Source organism: Caloenas nicobarica, chromosome 1 (assembly GCF_036013445.1).
Source record: "Caloenas nicobarica isolate bCalNic1 chromosome 1, bCalNic1.hap1, whole genome shotgun sequence".
NCBI lineage: Eukaryota > Metazoa > Chordata > Aves > Columbiformes > Columbidae > Caloenas > Caloenas nicobarica.
Genome location: NC_088245.1, coordinates 191,432,174 through 191,454,337, shown reverse-complemented (window position 1 = coordinate 191,454,337; position 22,164 = coordinate 191,432,174). Strand labels below are relative to the sequence as shown.

The 22,164-nt window shown below is 36.2% G+C and overlaps 1 protein-coding gene across 1 annotated transcript in view; it reads right to left on the bottom strand.

The window, feature by feature from the left end:
* Window positions 1–22,164, bottom strand: part of LOC135989664 (uncharacterized) — a 44,932-nt gene that overhangs the window by 8,309 nt on the left and 14,459 nt on the right. Inside the window, exons 4-7 of the mRNA XM_065636664.1 lie at window positions 20,192–20,280; window positions 19,775–19,851; window positions 15,854–15,997; window positions 947–2,760 (exon numbers count right to left, since the gene is read on the bottom strand). Coding sequence (XP_065492736.1) covers window positions 947–2,760; window positions 15,854–15,997; window positions 19,775–19,851; window positions 20,192–20,280 — 2,124 coding nt within the window. The remainder of the gene's footprint in view (window positions 1–946; window positions 2,761–15,853; window positions 15,998–19,774; window positions 19,852–20,191; window positions 20,281–22,164) is intronic.

The following is a 22,164-nucleotide window of genomic DNA, read 5'->3' as shown; positions in this document are numbered from 1 at the left end:
TTAAATCAAAGTGACTGTTTTTCTACAGACTAAATTTGGACCAAAGCAGTTGCACAACTTTATGCGCAGGGAATGTGGCTCTTTCAGTAGGTATATACACAGCACCATGTCCCAGGGTGAATTCTAAACAAATGTCTGCTGTTGCTGCTGGCTACAGCTCTGTATGATTGCATTAGCTTGCAGTACATTTGGAAATCATGGTTGCCACACACAACTCCTTTGAGGACCGATCATCACACTACTAACAGCTAACTTAAAATAATTAAACTGAAAGTACAAAAATATGACAATTTGAGCTCTGGATGGCAAGTACACAACTGTGACACGTTAATCATGCATGGTTAAAAAAGAAGGTATGCACTGACAGAAAAATGCATCTTGTAATTTGATTTTCAAATTAAATTAGATTCTGGGAATGTTTTTCAACAGTATCTAAGCCACATAAGGGTCTATGAAAAAATTACTAAATAAATAAAGAGGAATGCTACTATATTACCCAGGTGGAACATAAAAACAAACATGCAACCTTTATGTAAGAGCACACATTTTGTACTATGTTTTAATTTAGTTTTGTCATCAATACAGTAAATTCTCACACAGTATGATTTGAATTTAAAGTTAGTAACTCATCATTACTAATGAGACTACAAATACAAGGCCAAACCAAATTGCACCTTCGACAGAGACTGAAGAATACTTTATGGGAGGAAAAAAAAAAAAAAAAAAAAAAAAAAATAAAAAAATCACTCAAGTAGCAGCGATTCCTTTCAATAAGATTAATATTTGATTAATTGGTACGTGCAATAAGCCTGAGTATTTAATCGTAGGGATTTGGGGGTTGTTTGTTTTCCGGGCATTTTAGTGGCTTTTTGTTTGGTGGGTGGGTGGGTGAGTTTGTTTGTTTGTTTGGGTTGTTTTCACATAGGAGTAGTAAGAAGAGTATTACCCAGTGGAAGACCTGGAGAACCAAAGAGCTGCACGAGTTGAAAAGCAAATCCTAATGATAAGGGAAGTCCCAGAAAACTACATTTTATATTCACATCATGATTATCTTCCAGTTGTGAAGCCTCTGCTGCCCCAGGATCATCTGCTTCATGCACATTTGCACTGCAGCTTGCCAATATATTAGAATCTTCTGGATATTCAGAAACAACTTTAACAGAAGACAAAATATCTGGTTGCCTATTTGTAACCTCTGAAGAAACTTGTTCACTCTCTCCCTCTTTTTTATCAACAACTTCTTGTTGCTTAAGAGTTCCAGCTTGCTCCTTCTTCCTCCTGGAAACTACACAAAACCTGCAGGAATATTTTGGCATTGGAGAAGATTGTCCCAGTTGAATGTAAGAAATATCATGTAACAAAGCATCTGCATCCGGGATGGGTAAGGAATATATTGCCTTGGTGCCACTCAAAGGTGCAGAATATTCCTGCAATGCACAGTTCTGCTCATGTTCCTCTGCACAGTGCTTGCTTAGAAAGCTCTTTTGCTTCACTTCTAAAACTCTTTTTGAGGGAACATCACCTTTTCTTGGGACTTCCTTCCTTCCTTCTGTACTACCAGCAATCTGTCTTGGTAGATCGAACTTTGGTGCCAAGTTGACAATTCTTCTGCATCTTTTCCTCTTCGATGTAATTGGTGTACCGTTATTTCTGGGAACATTTCCGTCACTCGAACACTGCATGAAGGTGGCCCCAGCTTCCACAAGGGAATCTAAATGCACTTCACCAGCTGGAGATGCCCACAGACCATTGCTTATTACATTACCAGCCTGCTCAGTTACTGTTACCTGGTGGTCTTCCTTTACCAATCCTTCATTTGACCAACAGCAATTTAGCTGTGTTGAACTGTTCATTTGAATCTGTTTAGGTTTCCTCATTTTGGGGGGTCTTTGTTCACCTACAAATTTATCCTCAGGCCAAGAAGAGAGAGAAACTTGTGTATCAAAGCCCAGCCACAATTCCTCACTAGGTAACTTAATTGAAAAAAAAGCCCAGGCAGTAGAGCTATTCTCTTCTGCTTTTAATGCACCTTTGTCCTCTGTGTTATTATCGGGCACGTTATCATGTGCGTTTGAATTGTTACACTCAGAGATTTCTTTTTTCCCACCATTAAAACTGAACAGCTTATCTTCCATGTCAGGTTCACAGATAATTTGACATGATCCGAGTCTGTTTTCCATGCGTAACAGTGGCGTGTTGTAATCTTCGGAGATGCCTTCTGTTTCCTGGTTGGAATTTTCATTATTGCTTATTTTTAGGAAACTCTTTCTGCAAAGGTTTTCTTTGTGCCTTTGATTTGTTTCCTCATCATCGAAGGCACTTCTGGTTAGGTTTTCAGTAGAAAAAGGTTTTCTTTCTATTGGAAGCAAACGGTCACTTTCTACAGGCAATTCATTTTTCATTGCATTGTTCAGCATGGTTGAGACCTCAGACACAGTGCCAGGAAACCTTTCTTTTGAAACTGCTGCAGCTTCTTTTAGGCTTTCATTGTCACCATTAGGCTGCTCTTCACAAACCCTCACTGGATCCTCTGAACCTTCATTGAATGTATACAATGATTTGCTGTTTTCTTCTTCTGAATCATCCTCTTCGCTTTCTGATGTGTCCTGGTCATCTGGAAGTGGATGACGAGCTGCTCCGCCTAAACTTTTTTCCGTAATTTCTGCATGACTGCCTTTCTTTTTTTTGTTTCTTTTCCGCTTTTTCCTCTGCTTTGCTTTTGTCATCAGGTGCCCAGGATTCTTCTTTAAAATTGCCTCCCTATATGAAAATTAAAAAAAGTAAATAAATAATTTCAGTAATAACGGATTCGCGGTGTTCATTTTGAAGAATAGGTAGCTTATGTTAACATGATGATCAAACACAGACCTTCTGCTTTTTTAAATAGATAAAATCTCAGATGAAACCTTCTACTGATTAAACGAATGTATGCCTTACAATTCAGAACAATCTTGAACATTTAAAACCAAATTAAACAAACATAGCTGCCACCTCATTAACTTAGCTTTACAAAAAGCATCACAAATCATCGCAAGAACAAACAACATGTTTCTGGATGTCTTTCTAAATGGTGTTTGAATAATAGATACCAAAAAGCTACTGCTACTCTGAAATTTCATTAAACATCATGCTGAGCAGAAAGGTACTAAGTGGAGGATGTAGTAAGAAAATTTCATCCATTAAATGGACTATACTTAGATAAACCGGACTTAAATTCAAAACATACTAATGAAAAATCTGAATAATGTAAAGGTACAGTGACTATAGGAACTTTGATATTTACTGCTCAGTATATCATGTGTGGATGCATACATACTTAAAAAAATACTTCATATTAGGAAAAAAAACACACTAAAGAAAAATTAACACAGTTGTAGGTGGTTATTTACAATTAATTTTGTAGCTCTTCTGAGAACATCTGATTTTTTTTTTGTCTGCATTTCTCATTGAACTTAACAGATAACACCTCTAACAGCGACTTATCTGAAATCTTGATGTTAGCCCCTCAGCCAGATATCCCTGAAATGAGTACTGGTAAGAAAAACCTAGTACAGAAATCTAACTTCTCCCTGTGCAACTCTTCAGAGAGAGATGAGGTTTTCAAAGCTAAGTTTAACTGATAAATCTTCATATTAAAGATCTGCTCCTTTTCTGTAATTCTTTGCTTTTCTGCAACTTTGTTCAGGATGGTACTTCACACAACATACTAAGGCAAACAAAGCAGGAGCTAGAAGAATTCTAAGGTAAAATTATTTATATTCTGGGCATTCATATGTAACATAAGCTGTTTTAAATGCTGTATGCCGAATTTCTTAAGAGAGAAATAAAAATACAAAAGGGTGACTGTGCATGTGGAGGGAAAGCCAGGGTCACTAGTAAGCAACCTGGGACCTAAAGGTCACCTATGAAAACCTATCCTTACCCTTTATTCATCCTTAAATTTTCTTTGTTAGCCTCATGTAAATTCTTCCTAATTTGAACTCCACAAAGCAAACCCTCCTAATTGAGTGTGAAGCACCCCAGCAGCCTTCTTGGCCTCAGTATAGCCACGAAGTCACTTGACTGGAACAGGATTCCAAAGACTTGGTGCCTTGATACGGCTGCAACAAGTACTACGGATCTGCCAAAAGATCCTGTTGGAATGCACACAAATGTTATTGCCCTTTAATGGCATCCAGGTGAGACATCCTACTAAGAAATGGGATTTCCTTCAAATGTTGGTATGTTAAGTCCACACAGTGCTTTCCTTCCAGTAATTAAAACTTCCCCGTTTCCAAATCAGTGTATTTTCAGTACATCACCCTGTGGTTTAAGTGCAGATGTCTATACTGCAGATGCTTGAAGTTAGCCAAGACAAATTCCACCCCAAATTCTGCTCACAATACTTTCCCCTACTCAGCAACACACCTACTTTCTGCCCCCCAAAGAGACATGGGATGCCAGACAAAGTCTTAGGATTTAATAGATCTTATTTGTCTATTGAATTATATAAAAGTGAAGCATCTGCAATGGTAATTGGAGAGATTACTTTCTTACATATAACTCAGATTTGCAGAAATCATGTATTAATCACAGATTATGTCTTAAATCCTGACATCAACTTTCTTCTTTGGTGATGAAAATTCATTACTTGAAAGAGGTTTTTGAAGAGGAAATTCTCCCAGGTTTTCAGAAGCATAAACCTCCTTCCCAGTGAAACAGAAAATCATGTCTCATTTTTAATTGTTAACATGATGGAGCAGGGAATAAAACATCAGACCTGGGCACCAATTCCAAGAAGAATTTAGTATTGTATTGTAGAACCTTGCAGAAATGAGAAAAAATAGAAAGCCTCAGAGGCCAGCACATTTATTTTCTCTCCTCACCATTAATTCTAAATCAGGAAGGAAAACCACACTGGACAGAATTCACTTTAGAATGCAAAGACAGCAGAAATACATCCACCAAATAATGGGAGAACAAAAACCTGGATGATACAGAGAAACTAACAGCTATCATTGCATTGAAATTGTTGCATGTCAAAGTAATAACGAATACAAATGTTGGTCCAGGCTGATGATTTAGCACACCTGGATGTGACCTTCAATAGTTCATAATAAATACAACAACTACATCATTTCTATGCTTTGGAAACAGAAGTTTTATAGCAGCTCACCAAAATTAGTCTTCCAAAGGTTTGGATTTCCTAAAGGAAGGACTAAAGCAAAAAGCAAAGTGATAAACTAGTAGGTGCAGAACAATAAATATTATTCTTCTTCAATTTTCCAGACAACTGCTTTTTGCCAACTAAGAAAACACTACCCCAAAGAAACACTAATGCACCATGACAGCATAGCTAAACATCTCCTGCTCTGGTTATACCTAGTATCACATTAAGGTTTTTGCATTTAATGAAGCAAATTGTCTACTAGTTTTCTTTAGTTTTATCTTAGTTCCCCCACTTTTAGTCCAGCTACATGCATTTTGAGGAGTTTTCCTTATCGTAAAACCATATGGCACACAACCACTAAAATTCAAGAACCAGCACGGAGACTTTTCATCTGTACAGGGGCATTTGCTAGTGGGTTGCTTTTAAACACATGTAACACATGCAAAAGGGAAAAGAAAAAGGTGCCATTTCAGTTGATATTTAAATTTTACTATATATTATTCATGTAAAAACTGGTTAGTAATAAACAGACCTAGAAAAAAAAAGTAATAACATTTTTGTTGAAATAGCAATTCACTTTCTGTAACAACATTTTGAAATTTCTCAGCCTACTGAGGCACTATTAAAAGCTTTTTGCCATAACTCTGTTACACTTGACTTCAAGGTTGTAACCTACCACTCAAAATAGCACTGTCCAGCTTGATGGAGTCAGCGTGCAGATGATGCTCTTTACTGGAGAAACAAATGCACTTCCATGATTGCTGAGACAGAACATGCATAGTAAATAATCTAAAGAAGCTAGTCAAGTTTTCCTGAAATATGGCAAAACCAGAAAATAATTATTTGCAGTTTTACAAACTTCAGGTCTAGCATACCTCTGTTTGCTTGAGATATATATATATATATATATATATATATACACAAAAGCCTGCAGTCATTGCTGTAATAAAAGATAAAGGAACTGATAAATTTAAAAAGCAATTCTGTATGACATTTAGCAATGAGGTACATACTCTTTCAGAAATGTATGCTATCATTAATGTCCAAAGTCTTTGGAGTGGGTTTTCAACATCAAAATTATAGGAGAGCTGCTTACACAAAATGGGATTTACTGGGATACAGTTCACCTCCTCTACCTGGTAAGTGCAAGTGAATTGTTGAATTCCTTGTGATCTAACCTTACTTCAGCAGCAGACAGAAATTGAAATTATAATTTTATAATAATAAAAAAAGCCATGGTTCCAGCCTTTTTGTTACATATCTCGCTTTTAATACTGATATGAGGCATAAAGAGAGAGGAGAAAAAAGCCAACAAGGTACTGATGGATGCTAACAGACAGATAAAAGCCACCATGTTTTGTTTCACTCAGTTTCTCTGCAACACTAAGTACGGCTCAGTGTTAAAATGCAGATTAAAAGTAGGGGGTGGGGGGGCGGGGAAAGGGGATCAAGTGCTGGGCCGTCTTGTCTAGACTGTACTTTTGCCAAGAAAGGTTGGACCAGATGATCCTTGTGGTCCTCTCCAACCTGGTATTCCATGATTCTATGAAATGAAATGCCAGAAGTGATCTGAATCCATCTTAAGGGGATGCACTTAAAATACAGAGAAGAAACTGCAGCTTTATCATCAGCCTTCCCACCCAGGAACGCTTACAGAACCAATTTTAATTTAATTTCTCTCTGTCAGTGTTTAGTCATTTGAAGAGAACATGATGGACACAAATGCCAATGTTATGCACTGGAAGTACAGGATGAATCATCTTGTCAAGTTTGATGACATCAGTTCTGTTACCTGAATGATACCAGCTTAAGCATGGAGAGTGAAATTAATGCAGGCTAGAGAAGAAACGCGCTGCTTTGAGAAGTAGTTTGGAGAAATAGGAACTATAGTCAAATTTGCACCGGTTAATGAAGTTTGGTGTAACCTGCTATGCAGCAGTGCTCTTTAACTGACCAACTAAGTATCCCATCCCATTCACGTGATACTTCATATAAAGTGAGAGATCACGGGGGTCTTGTCCCTTTTTCCCTCTTCAACTATGGCCAACATCTGGGAAGGACCTTGCAAATCTGAGGCCTAGTGACAGACCCTGCATCCTTGAATCCAGTTCCGGTATGCTGCAGAGTCCAACCCAGGACTTCCAGGTGCCTGCTCTGCTGCTGCTGGAGCAGTGCTGAGTTTTGCCAGGGAATTCAAGATTGGTTTTGTATATTTTGTATTATTTTCTCTATTTTATTAGTAGCATTAGTAAAACATTTTAAACTTTTTTCCAACCCTCTCTCTCTGTCTCTCTTTGCCCTCCTATTGCCTGTACTTATTGGGGAGGGGGCACTGAGGAGGGCTGTGGGGGGAGGGGGTTAACAAAGCATCTGACACGTTTTATTGTCGCTCTGCAATCAAACCTTGACAATTGCATAATACATATATAATCTAACCTGTTAAAATACAAGACAGTATTGAGTCTGAGTGGATCCTTGATGTTAGGAGAGAGAAGATCTGCATTCAAAAATTAAGTTCTGTGAGCCACCTCACAACCCATTTTTCAGTTCCTCTCCCTTACAATCTGCTGCTTTCCAGGCATATGCTTCTGCAATTCCACTCAAGGAGCTCTACCCGGGAAAAGGCAGATTTACTGAGGCTCTCATGAGGCTGTGAAATAAATCATGTCCTAAAATGCAGTCCACAAATAAGACAGACTTTCTAGACCCTAACTCCTAAAAAATATCCTCATTGTGTATTTAGGAACGTATAGAATCTACTGCTCAAATCAATCAATAAATCACTGTTTTAACCAGAAAATAAAGAGAACTACATATTGTGATATATCATCGTAGTACTTGAAGGCACAGATGGCAGTCATCAAAACAACACATAGAGATAAGCAAATACAACAAAAAGGTTTTAAAAGCCAAAATTAGATACAGGATAAAGTGTTGGCTGTTTTTGCCAAGGCACTTTCATATACAAAACACATGTGAAATGAAGTTTGAAGTAAGACACAAGCAAAATCAAGTTGAGGAAGAATGGGTGAGAGGAAAGCAGAGGTACAACGAGAGCAGAATGGATTATTTAGAAGTATGTAATAAGCTGTTTTCTGTTAAGAACTTTCAATGAAAGATAACAGATCTTAGCTGTATTTAAAATAGCTTCAACTAATAAAATTGTAGCAAAGACAAAACAAAAAGTATGAGTTTCAAAAACACAAGAAGATACTGTGAACTTCATGAGGCTGAGAAAAAAGGAATCAAGAAAAATATATTGTATGACAGAAAATATTACTTTCAGCAGAAGAAAAAAATTCAAAAGGACAGCCTGACGAGATGGGGAATATATTTACACTAAGTTTTTAAATCAGTATCAGTTTGAACTGAGGCATTAAAAAACAGAGAATAAGGTGTAGCTCTCCACACAAGTTTATAGTTCAGGGAAGAAAAGTGAAGGGGGAAATGAATCCAGAGTTATGAAGACAAGTGTAGTAACTGAACACATGAGACTGAGATCAGACAGATGAGGAAGATACAGTTCAAGAATATGAGGGGGGAGAGGGGAGTTACAAGAGGAAAACAATATTTACTGATACTGTGTTCTTTACTAAGTATCCAACCTCTAACCAAGATTATAGCAACATTAAAATTCAAATACTAGTAACTGCAGACACTGTTGCTATTCAGAACATCTGCTCCAGGTATCGCCCTCATTCTATTCATCTCAAATGTAACAAAATATTGAGAGTTACACAGCACTGAATTATAATGTGTATTCTCGGGAATATATTACACCTTTTTCAACAAACCTCAGTACTGTCATACTGGTATCCAACTTTTACTTTCTATTTCCATGTACTAGTCCTTGGTATTAACTCATTTCCTTTTTAAACATCTTTCACCAAAAGGACTAGAGGTACACAAAAGGCACGATGAATAACCCCTTAAAGATGATTACTTATTACAAAACAGCCCTGTATAGTGTTGGGGATGAACAGATTCAGAAAACTGTCTTTCAATTCTGCAATATAGTGTCAACAGTAGTCTCTCTTTAGACAGAAAATAAAAAACTACTTCAGATAAACTCTAAGATATTCCAGTATTTTCTAAGTCTGGAAGAAGAGTAAAACTAATAAGAGACAAGTGCTCACGGACAGCACCCGAGGGAGAAAAAAGGAGATCAGCTAAAAGTGTTGTCAGGAACTTGTAAGCAACTCTGCCAATACAGCTATGAAGCAAAATAACCAGAATAAATGGTCCAGCCGGTTTTGCTGCTACAGTTAAAGCCAGAAACTTAGTGCCCATCTGACAAGAAGAGAATCATGAACTGCTGTATTAACACAACCCTGCATCTGATGCCCCGAAACCAGGCAGCAGTTCTGGTAGTGATTTAAAAGTCTTCTCTGACAGACAAGAGCTGACTTTTTTGATATTCTGGACACTGTTCTCACTATACCTATTAGAATAGTTTATGTCAGAAAAGGCCTCCCATGGCCCAGCCTCTGCTCACAGCAATACCAACTGAGATCTCGTTACTCAGTGCCTTGCCTGGACAAGTTTTGAACACTCCAAGGATAGAGATTACACAACCTAATATGTAATTGGAGTTTCCCACTTTGCAACTTCTGCCAATTGCTTCTCATCTAAGAGGGGCCTGGCTCCACCTTTATGCTCTCTCAGTGGGGAGGTGAAGGCAGCATTAAGCTGTCTTAGCCACAGCCTTCTCATTTTAAGGCTGAACAACCCATTTCTTCCAGACTCTCCTTGTATATCATGTGCTCCACACCCTCTGCTCACCTCCGGTATGTCACATCTGATTAGTACCAGTGAACTCAAAGCTTGACATTCTCAACAAAGGCACCACAAACTAAACAGGTGAAAGACAAACTCATTTAATCTCTTCACAGCTCCATTTCCTACAGAGCAGTAAAAAGTTAAAACATGGTTAGCTACCTTTAGTCACAATAAAATCTCTCAAGACGTAGGACCAAAATGGGCAGCATTAGGGACATCTAAGTACTCATTATTAGAAACAAGAACTCTGTCTAGACTGCTGGAAGAAAACAGAAACAGAATGAAACACAATGCTCTAACTGTGCCTTCTACATACAAAGAATTCCATTTATACTCCTATATATAATGCAATTTTGCTGCACAGCCATAAGCACTGTTTTCTAGCTGCAGTTTTCACAAAGTGAAAACAGTGTTGAAATTTTATCAGTTATACTTCATTGACTATTTAGTGCTTGTACCAAATGGCTACAAAGAGCTGCAAATGAAGCTGAAATATGTATACCTGTCTTGCTTCAGGTAAAAGACCCAATGCCTACACTCTTGTTTTCAAGATCCTTGTAAAGCAGTGTATTCATCTTACAAGCAATACAGAAAAACTATCAGGAAAAATGCTAAATGGGGGAAAAGTAATATAGTCAATTCACTCTTAAGTCAGGTTCATGAGCCTCCAGAAACTCTTCATCATTAAGAGCAAGATGTGGGATAAACTGTTCAGTAACGCCTTACAGATTATTACAACCTACAGTATAGGTTACCAAAACCTATGGCTGATGAGTAAAGAAAAAAAAATATATTAGAAGTATAATGAATAAAATAATAGCCAAACTGCATTACAGGCCCATGACTAAGACTGATTTGTAAACGATACAATAAATCCCTTAGAAATAAGCAAATGTTTATTCACTCAGCCAGAACAGCACTTCTTAGTCTGTTAGTAATTTAAAAATAGAGCAAACAACATCCACTAAAGAATTCATGCTTTTTTAAATTAGTAGAGTTAGACAACATGCAAGCACATGTTCCAGAAGTTTTGCTCATAAAATATTTTTCTACCATGCTTCCATGAAATCTTCGAATACTTGAGTTAGTATCGGGAAAACATTTAAAAAGGATAAGCAGGATGATTCATATGATTATAAAGCAGTTACTCTGATGTCAGGTTGAGGTACCACAAAAGAAAAGTTGAATTAGATTAACAGCTCAAAAAGAAAAAAAAACACACCACCACTAAAAAGACTGCAAGTACAAATGAAAAAAAATACTTCATGGATACAATATGTTCTGACTTGGCACAACACGGTATAGTTAAAACAGGACTATGTATCAGTAAGGTACACATTAAATGGCCACGGGACGCCCATCTACCATAGAAATGAAGTACCAGTGGTACTGGCTAAAAGGAAACTGCAAAGACCCATTCCAGATGTCATACTTCAATGCTTTTGTTATACTTGATCCAGAATTACATGGACAGTCCATCTCAAGGTAAACCCACTACTTTTTGCTTCTCCGTTACTACAGAAATAAACGAGACAAATCTGAGATGATCTGACCTTGACAAACCCTGTTACCTATTATCTTCTAAATATATAAAAGACCAGCTATGTTTTCACATATTTATCTTTGAACTCAAAATACGCTGATTTACAGCTCATTTTAACCAATGAGCCTATTAAAAAAAAGTACAAGTAGATTCTCACCTAGTAAATTATTACTAAAGAGTTTTATCTCTGTTCTTGCTTTTATTTCAAAAGGATGAGAACATAAAACATTGAAATGAGAAAGTATCACTGTAGAAACACTGAAGTGAAATATTTCCACATCAGACCTATATGAAACATCTGATCAGCCTTTAAAATTGAGTACTTAATTGCAATTTTATGAACTGCACGTCAAGATTATGTCGTCTCCTCTTTACTGGGAATTCTAATATACATGTCTCTGTTCTCTTGTATGGAAAACCTAGTCACCTCATCTCCACAATGTACCAGCACAGAAGGAAAACTTTTCTTCCAGAAAACTTGATTGCTAAGAGGAAGCAGCAGTTAAAACCAGAAGTATCACAGTGAATGTGAAAATACAAACGTAGTCTTTTGTCTAATTCAATGAAAATGAATCCTACTGGATTCAAAGAAGAAAATACCAACACAGTCTAAATTACATCAGGAAAGACAGACACAAAACAATCAAACAGAAATGCTATGGATCCCATCTCACCTAGACAAAGCCCACTTTTCAGTTATCTATTAGCAGAGAAACAAAGAAAAACTACCACCTCTGCAGCAGTTTTAATGAGATAGATGACAAAAGAGAAAATCTTGGCTTTCCTCCTGACACAAAAAGCTTAAAAAAAACATGCTGCAGAGAAACTTAGATTCAAATGAGCCTAAAGAGGACATAACTACAAGAACAGAAGACAAGAATTCCTCAAAGGAGATCATTAACATCATACATTAAAACCTAAAAATAGAAAAGTCTTACATTAGGTTGTTGTGGTTTAACCCAAGCCAGCAACTAAGCACCACACAGCCGCTCGCTCATCCATCCCCCGACCCCCGCATTGGGATGAGGGATAGAATCGGAAAGGTAAAAGTGAGAAAACCCATGAGTTGAGATAAAGACAGTTTAACAGGTAAAGCAAAAGCCAAGCACACAAGCAAAGCAAAACAGGGAATTCATTCACTTGTTTCCCATGGGCAGGCAGGTGTTCAGCCATCTCCAGCACAGCCGGGCTCCATTGCGTGTAACCGTTACTTGGGAAGACAGACACCATCTCACAGAACATCCTCCCCTTCCTCCTTCCACTGGCTTTACATGCTGAGCATGACATCATATGGTGTGGAATATCCCTTTGGTCAGTTGGGGTCAGCTGTCCCCGCTGTGTCCCCTCCCAACTTCTTGTGCATCTCCAGACCATTCACTAGTGGGGTGTGGTGAGGAGCAGAAAAGGCCTTGACTCTGTGTAAGGCTGCTCAGCAGTAACTGAAACATCCCTGTGTTATCAATGCTGTTTCCAGCACAAATGCAAAACGGATTTGAAAACTAATTCAAAGTATGCAGCAGATACTTAGAATTTACACTTGTAACATTAATGTTCTATGCGTTGGTTATATATAAAAAAAATATCTGACAGTTATTTAATGAAATACAATGAACTAGCAACTTACTAAAAATCTAAAACAACAGGAAATCTCCATTCTAGGTACATTACTATCAACAGGTATATTGCATAAAAACGATGCCAGGTAGTAAAAATTTTTAGATCCCCAGTCTAGCTGAATAGCAACTTCTTACATTTCTTGCACATACTTTTTGACAAAATAAGTAATTTTCCTCCTTTGTGAGGGTGCAGGAGAAATTCAATACCTGCAACATGTATTTCACATCATTTTTTTATTACCTTTACATATAAATATTGTAGTGCAAAAGCAACTTCTGAGATATCTGTATGACCGTAACTGTCATAGCCTCATGAAATATTAACATTCCATGAAACAAAAATGTGTAACACAAACAATAATTCCATTGTGTTCTCACCTGCCATGTCATTTTACTTACCTTGCAATACGGCTTTACAGATTAAGTGGTTTACAATAAATGTTTAAATACAGTGCCAAGTTGCAAAGCTTTCCTTTCTTGTTATGTGTCCTTTGCAAACTGCAGGCCTATAATTGATCAACATGCTTTGCATACCAAAAATACTCACCATCCACCAATAATTTATTAAGAAAATAACACAAAAAAATGCTGCACCCCTTTAAAATAGTATGAATTCACAAATACAAATGTCACTTAAAGAGAACTTAAATATCATCAAATATTGCTGAAAAAATACATTTCCTTTAAAAACTGAAGATGGAAGGTACCAAAAGACATCATAGCATCAGTTTTCAGCTGTCAGCTCTTTCGTCATGCCTTAGCACTGTGTGAATATTACATAAAGCCTCAATAAATTTTACCACTTTACTATGGCTTAAAGTAACATAGCATAAATAAAATGAGTCTAAAACCTTTTTATCTTCCTCACACTTGAAATATGCTTTCATGTTTAAATATAAAAACTTTGCGATTATTCAAGTATTCCTGACCCTTTACAATTATTTCCATGGTTCTTTTGATATATGGAAAAAGATAACCATGAAAACTAAAATACAGTTAACATAATTGGTATTAATAACAGACAATGAGGGAAGACAGTGTAGTCGAAGAACATTTTTTATATATACAGTATTCAGTATATTAACAATCCATGCACTACTGAAACGTTTTAAATTATCAAATAATTAAAACAATTACTAAAATGTGAAACTGCACACTTTGACTTTTATAGTTGACGGAGTCTCTTATGAAAATGTTATTGCAGATACAAATTAAATTGTACGAATTTAGATTTGAACAACAGGTGTAGAAAAACACAGAAATATACTTCAGTATATACCTGGATTTTCAACTTTCATTGTATTCAGACTTTAAAGATGAAGTAATATTCAGAATCTATTCAAAAATTGCCTATAAGTTAAAAAAAAAAAAATGCCGGCTTTGAAATTTTCAAAATTCTGATGGCTATTACACCAAATTAGTAGCAGAAAACCACGAAAATTCTTTTAGCTACTCACATTCTTGACAAAATTTCCTACTCAGCATTTATCTGTTTGGTGTATGAAGAAATCAAAAGTAGTTAGACCTGAAGATAGGTTATTTCGGCTGTCAGATTAGTAATAATGTTCATCTATATAAAATCCTACAAGCTTGAAAACAATAAAAACTGTTGAACTACTAAAACAACACTGAAGACAAACATGTTTTATTAATACAGCAAGCTGTTAGAAAGCAAGCAAAGTGAAAACTTACAAATTCATCATTTTTTACGAGAAAAAGGGCAGTAATTAGTCAATCTCCATGCTGGCTCTTTCTTTCTTATGCGCTAAACAGATTACATTGGCTGTGCCAAAACTAGGAATGCAACATGGTTTTACAGAATTATATCCACTATTTATACTGAATTAATGCATCCTAACTGCAGACTGGGACTTGACAGCCTAATACTTGAATACTTCATTTTTTATTATAAATGAAAGATAGTGACTTAGAAAGACACAGCTGTGAAATTTTTGAGTTTTAGTGGCAAAATTTAGGGGTTTTTTTAGCACAAAAAGGTTGATGGTGTGCAGCTACCATCGTAGTTTATATATTACCACTGAAAAACAAACAAAAAAAATAATTCAGGTTGCACAGTTTAAGGCTGGTGAATACTGTATTGGCAGAATACTGCTTCAGCTGCCAGACAAGCTTTTGAGACAAAAAACCAAACCAAAACAACGAAACCAAACACCACAACTGAAATCAGAAAAAAAATGCCAAAAGGTTGGCAATTGGCAATACATGCCAAATAGAACAACAGGACAATCCAGGACATTGTTGTTTAACAAAAATCTTCTTAAATATAAGACGACTAAATGACAATCATTAAACTTTGTTATTACATAAATAACCTCTTCTTCTGGGGCTTTAATTATCTTCTAGAAGATATCTAATATGACCTCTTTCAAAAAAATAACACCACTGCTCAACAGTTACTTAATATATGACAACATCATTGTCTTAGGTTTATGAAGGAAGACTCTGCCGTATGTCATACTAATTAAATATTCTACTAAAATCGAAGTTATTACAGCTGTAATAAATATAGTTTTAAAAAACATTTAATGTACAATTTTCTTTACATGCAAGTCCGTTAAAGGAACAACCTCCAAAAGAAAATGGTCTTGAAATAGGGCTATTTAAAACACGGAAGATCCACTACTTTATTGGAGTGATGATGTGTTTTTCAAGGGCAAGTAACAGATTTTTATGAACTGACTGCAACTGTGTTATCGGCTACTGGAAATACTGAAAGAATTCCATGAGTCTGTATTGTCTCCCCACCTATGTCTTCGCTGCAGAGGTGTCCTTTGAGTGTTTTTGTGAGGAGGTACCACTGAATTCATGACAACGGGTATGGATATTTGATATTCATATCGTTCCAACATCTGAGCAATCTTCTCACGAGTGACCCCATGCTTATTCCTCCTACAAAAATAAAAATTCAGGTAAATTGTCTGGTATATTTATATGTTTACAGCCTTTAATTTAATTTTTTTTCTTGCTTTTCACATTTGAGACTTCACTTTTATCACACTGTATCCTCATTCTCTCAGTATTCAGCTTAAGGTTTATTTTATTTAATATACGCAGTGGTGAATTGTTAATAGAAAAGTCATTCTTCATACAGAAATGTGATGTTATTCACCAGGACCATGTGCCTATATAACCCAGTAGGACTTTGCTTTCTATTTATTCATCAGATTTTGCATGGTATACTAGCTAATGAGTAAAGGGATGTATAAGATTATAAGCTACTACTTATGAAAGCAATGTTCAAACTAGCATAAAAATGAAACTACATGGTTTCAAGACTTAATGACAGAATATTTTCTCATCAATAAATCTCTATATAAAATAAGGAGCCATTTTAGTTTTGAACCATTAACAGCATGCTCATGGTACCTTTATCTACCAGCTCTCACTGATACTTCCTGTAAACTTAGAAATGCACTGAAACACGTATAAGGGAAAAGAGGCCAAAAGTATTATCCTATTCTTGCAGTGTTTAGTGAACAGCTACTTTCTGTGAGAACCTGGCCTATTAATAACCTGAGACACTAGACATTACATTAGAATGTATTTATCTCCTTGGTATCTATGGAACAGGATATTAAAATCCATGTTAGCACATAATTTCAGTCTCTGCCTAAAAGAAAACCATGAGGGTTATGCACAAACAGAATGTCAGAATTGCCAGCACTGTAACAGAACTGAATCTAAAAGAACAGACATAAAACATAAACAAAATGTTTTGATAGTGTAAACAAGCTTTTATCATAACCCAATATATTCTTATCATCAAGAAACCTTGTCCAAGCTGAATTATTTCAAAGTCACACCAACAGGGAATATATGCCTGCATCTTTGTGCTGTCTGCCAGGGACAGAAGAGGCACAGGCCTCCTTACCAACCTGCTCACTTCCATAGAGGATAAATCAATACTGGGAACAAACAGGCTATATTGGAAAGAGGATACTCCATACAGAAATATTTTTAAAGACTGATTTCTGAACCCCTCCCTCTAGTTCGTGCATATTATTGTAATAAAGAAGTACATATCAAGTTGATGAGAGTTCAAAGCAGGTAGCACAATAGTTTCACATTCAGAATGGAAGAAGAACTGGTCATCTCCGAAGTATTCTGAATTACGCTGGTTCCTCAAGGTGTACTTTATCAGCTTTCTTTCTGGGAAGTAAAATGGCTTATGTGAAGTATTTCTCTCATAAACACTCTTCCCTGAGACATCAGAAGCTAGAGTAATCATCACAAGCAGCTCATTGTTTAAATACATTCTCTAGATTGTGCTAGAGAAGTCCAGGAGCAGCAACATGTTGAACTTACCGGTTAACAAGTCCTAACAGTTTTGATTTTATTCATGAATATGAACAAGGTTAACGGTAGAGAAAAAAGCCGATACCTTAGAAATATGGGGGACTCTATAAAGCATGTGAGTCATGACAGAAAAAAAATACTGAGAAGAGGAAGCCTAAGTCCTTTCATGGCAAATGGTGGAAGTGCACAGTTACTCAATATTTTCAGTATCTTAGTACTCCCAGAAAAAGATTACAGCTGAAGTGCTCTGGGCATAACACACTCATCCACAGTTGAATGGACTTGTGAATAATCACTTCATAAATAAGCAAGTACTTTTCCTTAAAACACAAGACAGGATAATAAAATCACCAACAGCAAAATTGAATCAAGCATAGAAATTAATTCAAACAAGGACACGAATCTACTGTATAGTGTCATTTAACACTGGGATGTCCTCTTCAGGCATGTCTTCACTAATCCTTTGGCAGCTTGGCTATGCTGAAAGAGCATAAAGCCATCTATCCTTAAACAATACAGATGTACCAGCAAAAGCTCCTAGTAGATGGTAGGTTATGCTTTGGAAGCTGTTTTGCTTGAAGGAACACAGAATCTATTGACAAAAGCAAAGCTCTGTCACTGTTAAATGCTTCTACACTGGAAGAATCTTATATACCAATAACTGAAAAAGGAATCCTGCATAGACATGACTACTGAAAAGAATCAGCAGAAGTTTAATAAATTCAATACTAAATTGCAGTTTTATGGTCACACTGAAGAAAAAAGGATATTGAACATGCTTGCATTTCACTGCTGTGTGAAGTTCCACACCAGGTAACTTTTTAAAAATTAAAACATCTGTCCCAAAATACAGATTATGCACAGGATACCTGTTATTCCCCAAGAGCTTGAATCAAATGTACAGGTTTTTTAAAAAAGTTCTAGTTCCCAACTTACCAGCTACTCAGAAAGCATACAAACATGACAGAGGGTAACTTTTCATCCAACATCAGTTAAACACTTAAAAAATAAAATAATTAAATAAATTCTCTCTTTTACTAGTGATTTTGCCACTTGTTTGTTCTCTCACCTGCAGTTTTCAAATTTCCTAAAAATGATATCAAAGTACAAAATCCTTTATATAAAAGTTTAAATGCTATTCAAGAAGTCTTAAGCACTACCACATGTCTGTGGAGTCAAGATGTTTCCATGAAAAGTTGTGTGCACAAAATTAAAAAAAAAATAAACTAAAAGCAAAATAACTCATAATTCCAAAGATATTTTGTACCTCATAGGCACACTGGAAGGGAAAGACACTGACACTTAATCCACACTAAAACACTGGTCATGTGCTTGACACAAAGAATAGTTGAGGTGTTGACGCAGAGAGCTTTTTCACAGATTTCTCTAACACAATAAGAGGTAGCAGAAGCAACCCTATAAAAATAGTATCTAGAAATGAACCTGACTTCTAGAATATCAACATCATATATCACTTGATAAAAGTTACTAACAATCTAGACAGCAACACTAAAAAGAAAAAATGAGGAGCATGTATCCAAAAATATAAGAAAGGTCTTTTGCTAATTACAGTAAGAGGTTGTGTATTTTTCCTTCCAGCTACCAGAAACAGAGAGTCTTAAGTGATGCTGTTTAGGAGGGAATTAGAATGTATGACTCCAGACAACTAATAAAATTACCCAAATTTATTATTAGCATAGTATTTGCCCAGGTATTACATGAAATGTTGAGCTTGAAATTAATAACAGGAATCCCAAAACTACAAGAACATCTCTATCATTATCTATTTCCCAAACACACAGCTAAGAAGAAAAAAAAAAAAAAAAAAAATGGAGCCTTCTCCCCAAGCAACTGAAAAACAAAATGAAACTTCACATCAGTACCTTCCCTAAACTCCGAAAAAATAAAGTTTCCAGACAATAGGCCTCTACTCGAAAGCCAAATCACTCATATTGATGCACTTCTTGCAAAATGCACAATTCATTTACCTGTCTTCTACCTATTTTGTACCATCAGCATTCTGTAGCAACAAATTTCTCAGAATCATTATGCATATAGTGGCAGATTCGTACAGGGGTCAATCATTTTTCTACTCACGTTCGACAAAATTTTAATATCAACTTTTTAGGCCAACAATACAGGACCTCTATTTATTTATCTGTTTGTTCATCCATAACACTTCCATTTAAAGGTATATCTCAAAATGCCTATTTAAATAGAATACATTTTATACTAGTAGTTAAGTATTTAAAAAAATAAAATACTGAATAAAAAAGAAGGTACTACATATATACTTATGTGTGCATATTTATCTGTCTTTCTGTCTCTCTCTAAATAGAAGTACAATGATTTCTGTAATATAAGCCTTACTTTTCTAATTCTTCAGGATCAAACTTCCACCAAGTATCTGGCTCATGGAACTCCACTTTATATCCCTTTTCTAGAGCCTGCAGCAAGCAAAGAAAAATGTGTGATATGTAGTATCATTATTACATACCATGTAACAAAATGTTTACAGACCAGTAAAATAAACAGATGTAGTTAACACTGCAGTGGTAGCATGCTGGATTTCACTTACCCCCAACCTGTCTTAGCTTTCATTCCAGGCTAAGAAGATTAAATTGGTCTGAACTATCGTGATAGCGATCACTGACCATATCAAAAAGCAGTCTCTCTTTAGAAATGAGAGTAAGGAAAATGTTTCTGGACAAACCAGACCAATTTATCACATGTGAAGGTAAGTTTGAAAAGTTGTAACAGATGACATAATCACACAACAAAACCTACCGCTTCCACATATGGCTTCATTTCCCAGGCTTGAGTATTAGTGTTGTCTATTATAACTGGAGATTTTCCCTGCTCCATTGCCTGCTTTGCTGCAATGAAAAATAGTGCAAGTTAATAAACAACTATGTAACTCAAAATGGTAAATGTAAATAAAATGTTCCAGATGTTTTTGCACTAATCTAGTCTGACTGAAAGACACTGTTCTAAGAAAAGGAATAAAAAGCACTGAGACAGGAATGGAAAGAAGTGGAAGCAAGAAGGTAAGAAAAATGAAGTGAAGGGTATAAAAAACAGGTGATGGTGACTTGATGCAAAAGGGTAAATAGGAAGTGTGGAAGTCAAAGTAATGCAACAAAACTGCTCAAAGTCTGTGGCCTGCTGAGTAGAGATCCCGGCATGAAACCATATCCTGGTTCCAGATTTACCAGCCCTGACACATAACACATGGTGCATTCATAACTGAGATCTGTGTTTAGGTAGTACAGTTCTTCTCCAACAAAATGCTAATAAATAGGTGATCTTCACAGAAAGACATTACATATCCGAAATATTTCTAAGACTCACTGAAAAAAAAAAAAAAAAAAATCACAACCATGCCGCCTCCACTTGAATAATGTTTGAACTGGACGGCCAGTTTCTACCAAATCCAAAAGAGGGCAGAAGCTGCAGGAATAATAAGCTGCTTCCAAGTTCTACAAAACAACTGGTAAGAAGGCACATCCAAATTAGCAGACAGAGCACAGCCATGATGCAATTTGTTTGGCAGGACGCTTATGCAGCAGCATGAAAAAGCACGAGTATTCTGCTTCTTACCCACCAGAAGCTTCCTAAAGGCTGCAGTGCAGAACTGAGACTGGTTGGAGGAGTTCAGGGGACAAAACATGCAAATCTGTTGGCTACCTGCGATTCATCATTCATCAGCTCCACAGCACAGAAAGCGTTTTAACATTACCCTGATGCCTTAAACGGTATCTCTTCATAAGCCCAAGACTGCTTTAGTCTTGATAAATCAATTAAGCATCTATCTTATGCCTAAACCTAACTTTGATCTTGATATAAGGCATCCTTCTAAATCCCTTACACAGCATTCCTGCAGGACTCCTAACTCTCATTACTAGGATTTGCCCCTGAAAAAAACCACCAGCTTTTTTGAGCACATCTAGAGAGCATGATTATGACATTCAGCTTCTACAGAAGTTAGTTCCAGTAGAAGTGGAAGGATGAATTAAAATAGGCCCTTTAAGTTCAATTTTGTGGCTTTGCTAAGTGTCTCCTAAAACCCTGTAAGAGTGACAGTGATTTCACAATGAAAGTTGCAGCGGCAAATTAATTCTAATATTTCCTAATACTTGTGCACTTGACTTTACAACCTTCACATTAAATGTGTATGTGTTTTAGTATCAAGGGTATGTCTTTATAAAACACTTGAGAGTTTAGCATTCTGTTTTTCTAAAATAAATCATTTTTTCCCTAACTGGTCTTACTTATAAATTTTTTTTTTTTCTCATACTTACTATATCATAGATTCACTCCCTCCCCCAAAATGAGGAGGGGGGATAATTTTAACAGAATCATTTTCTCATTGTGAAGAAAGTAAATTTTTGCTTTCTCCATAATTGTGACACGAGTATTATAAAGCTCTAGCTAAATATGTTGTCATATGAGTATTAGAAAACATATAAATAACTTATGCAGCTGATAAAATCTATTTGAAATTTTAAGCTAGACCTACTCATCAAACAAGAATCCCAGCTACCATTCCCCTCAAGTTCTCATTTCTTCTATTTCAAGTATCCACATACAAATGAAACCAAGAGCTTCTGAAGTACTTCAAGTCAGACAGCTCTACCTGGTCAAAGCAGGAGGTGAGAACTGAGTATAACTTCAACACAAAGCTATTCGGGCAAATGTTTCACGGTGTGGGTGTTCTGTACAACAAGGCAAAGCTGTTCTTGTTCTTGCCATCAAAATCT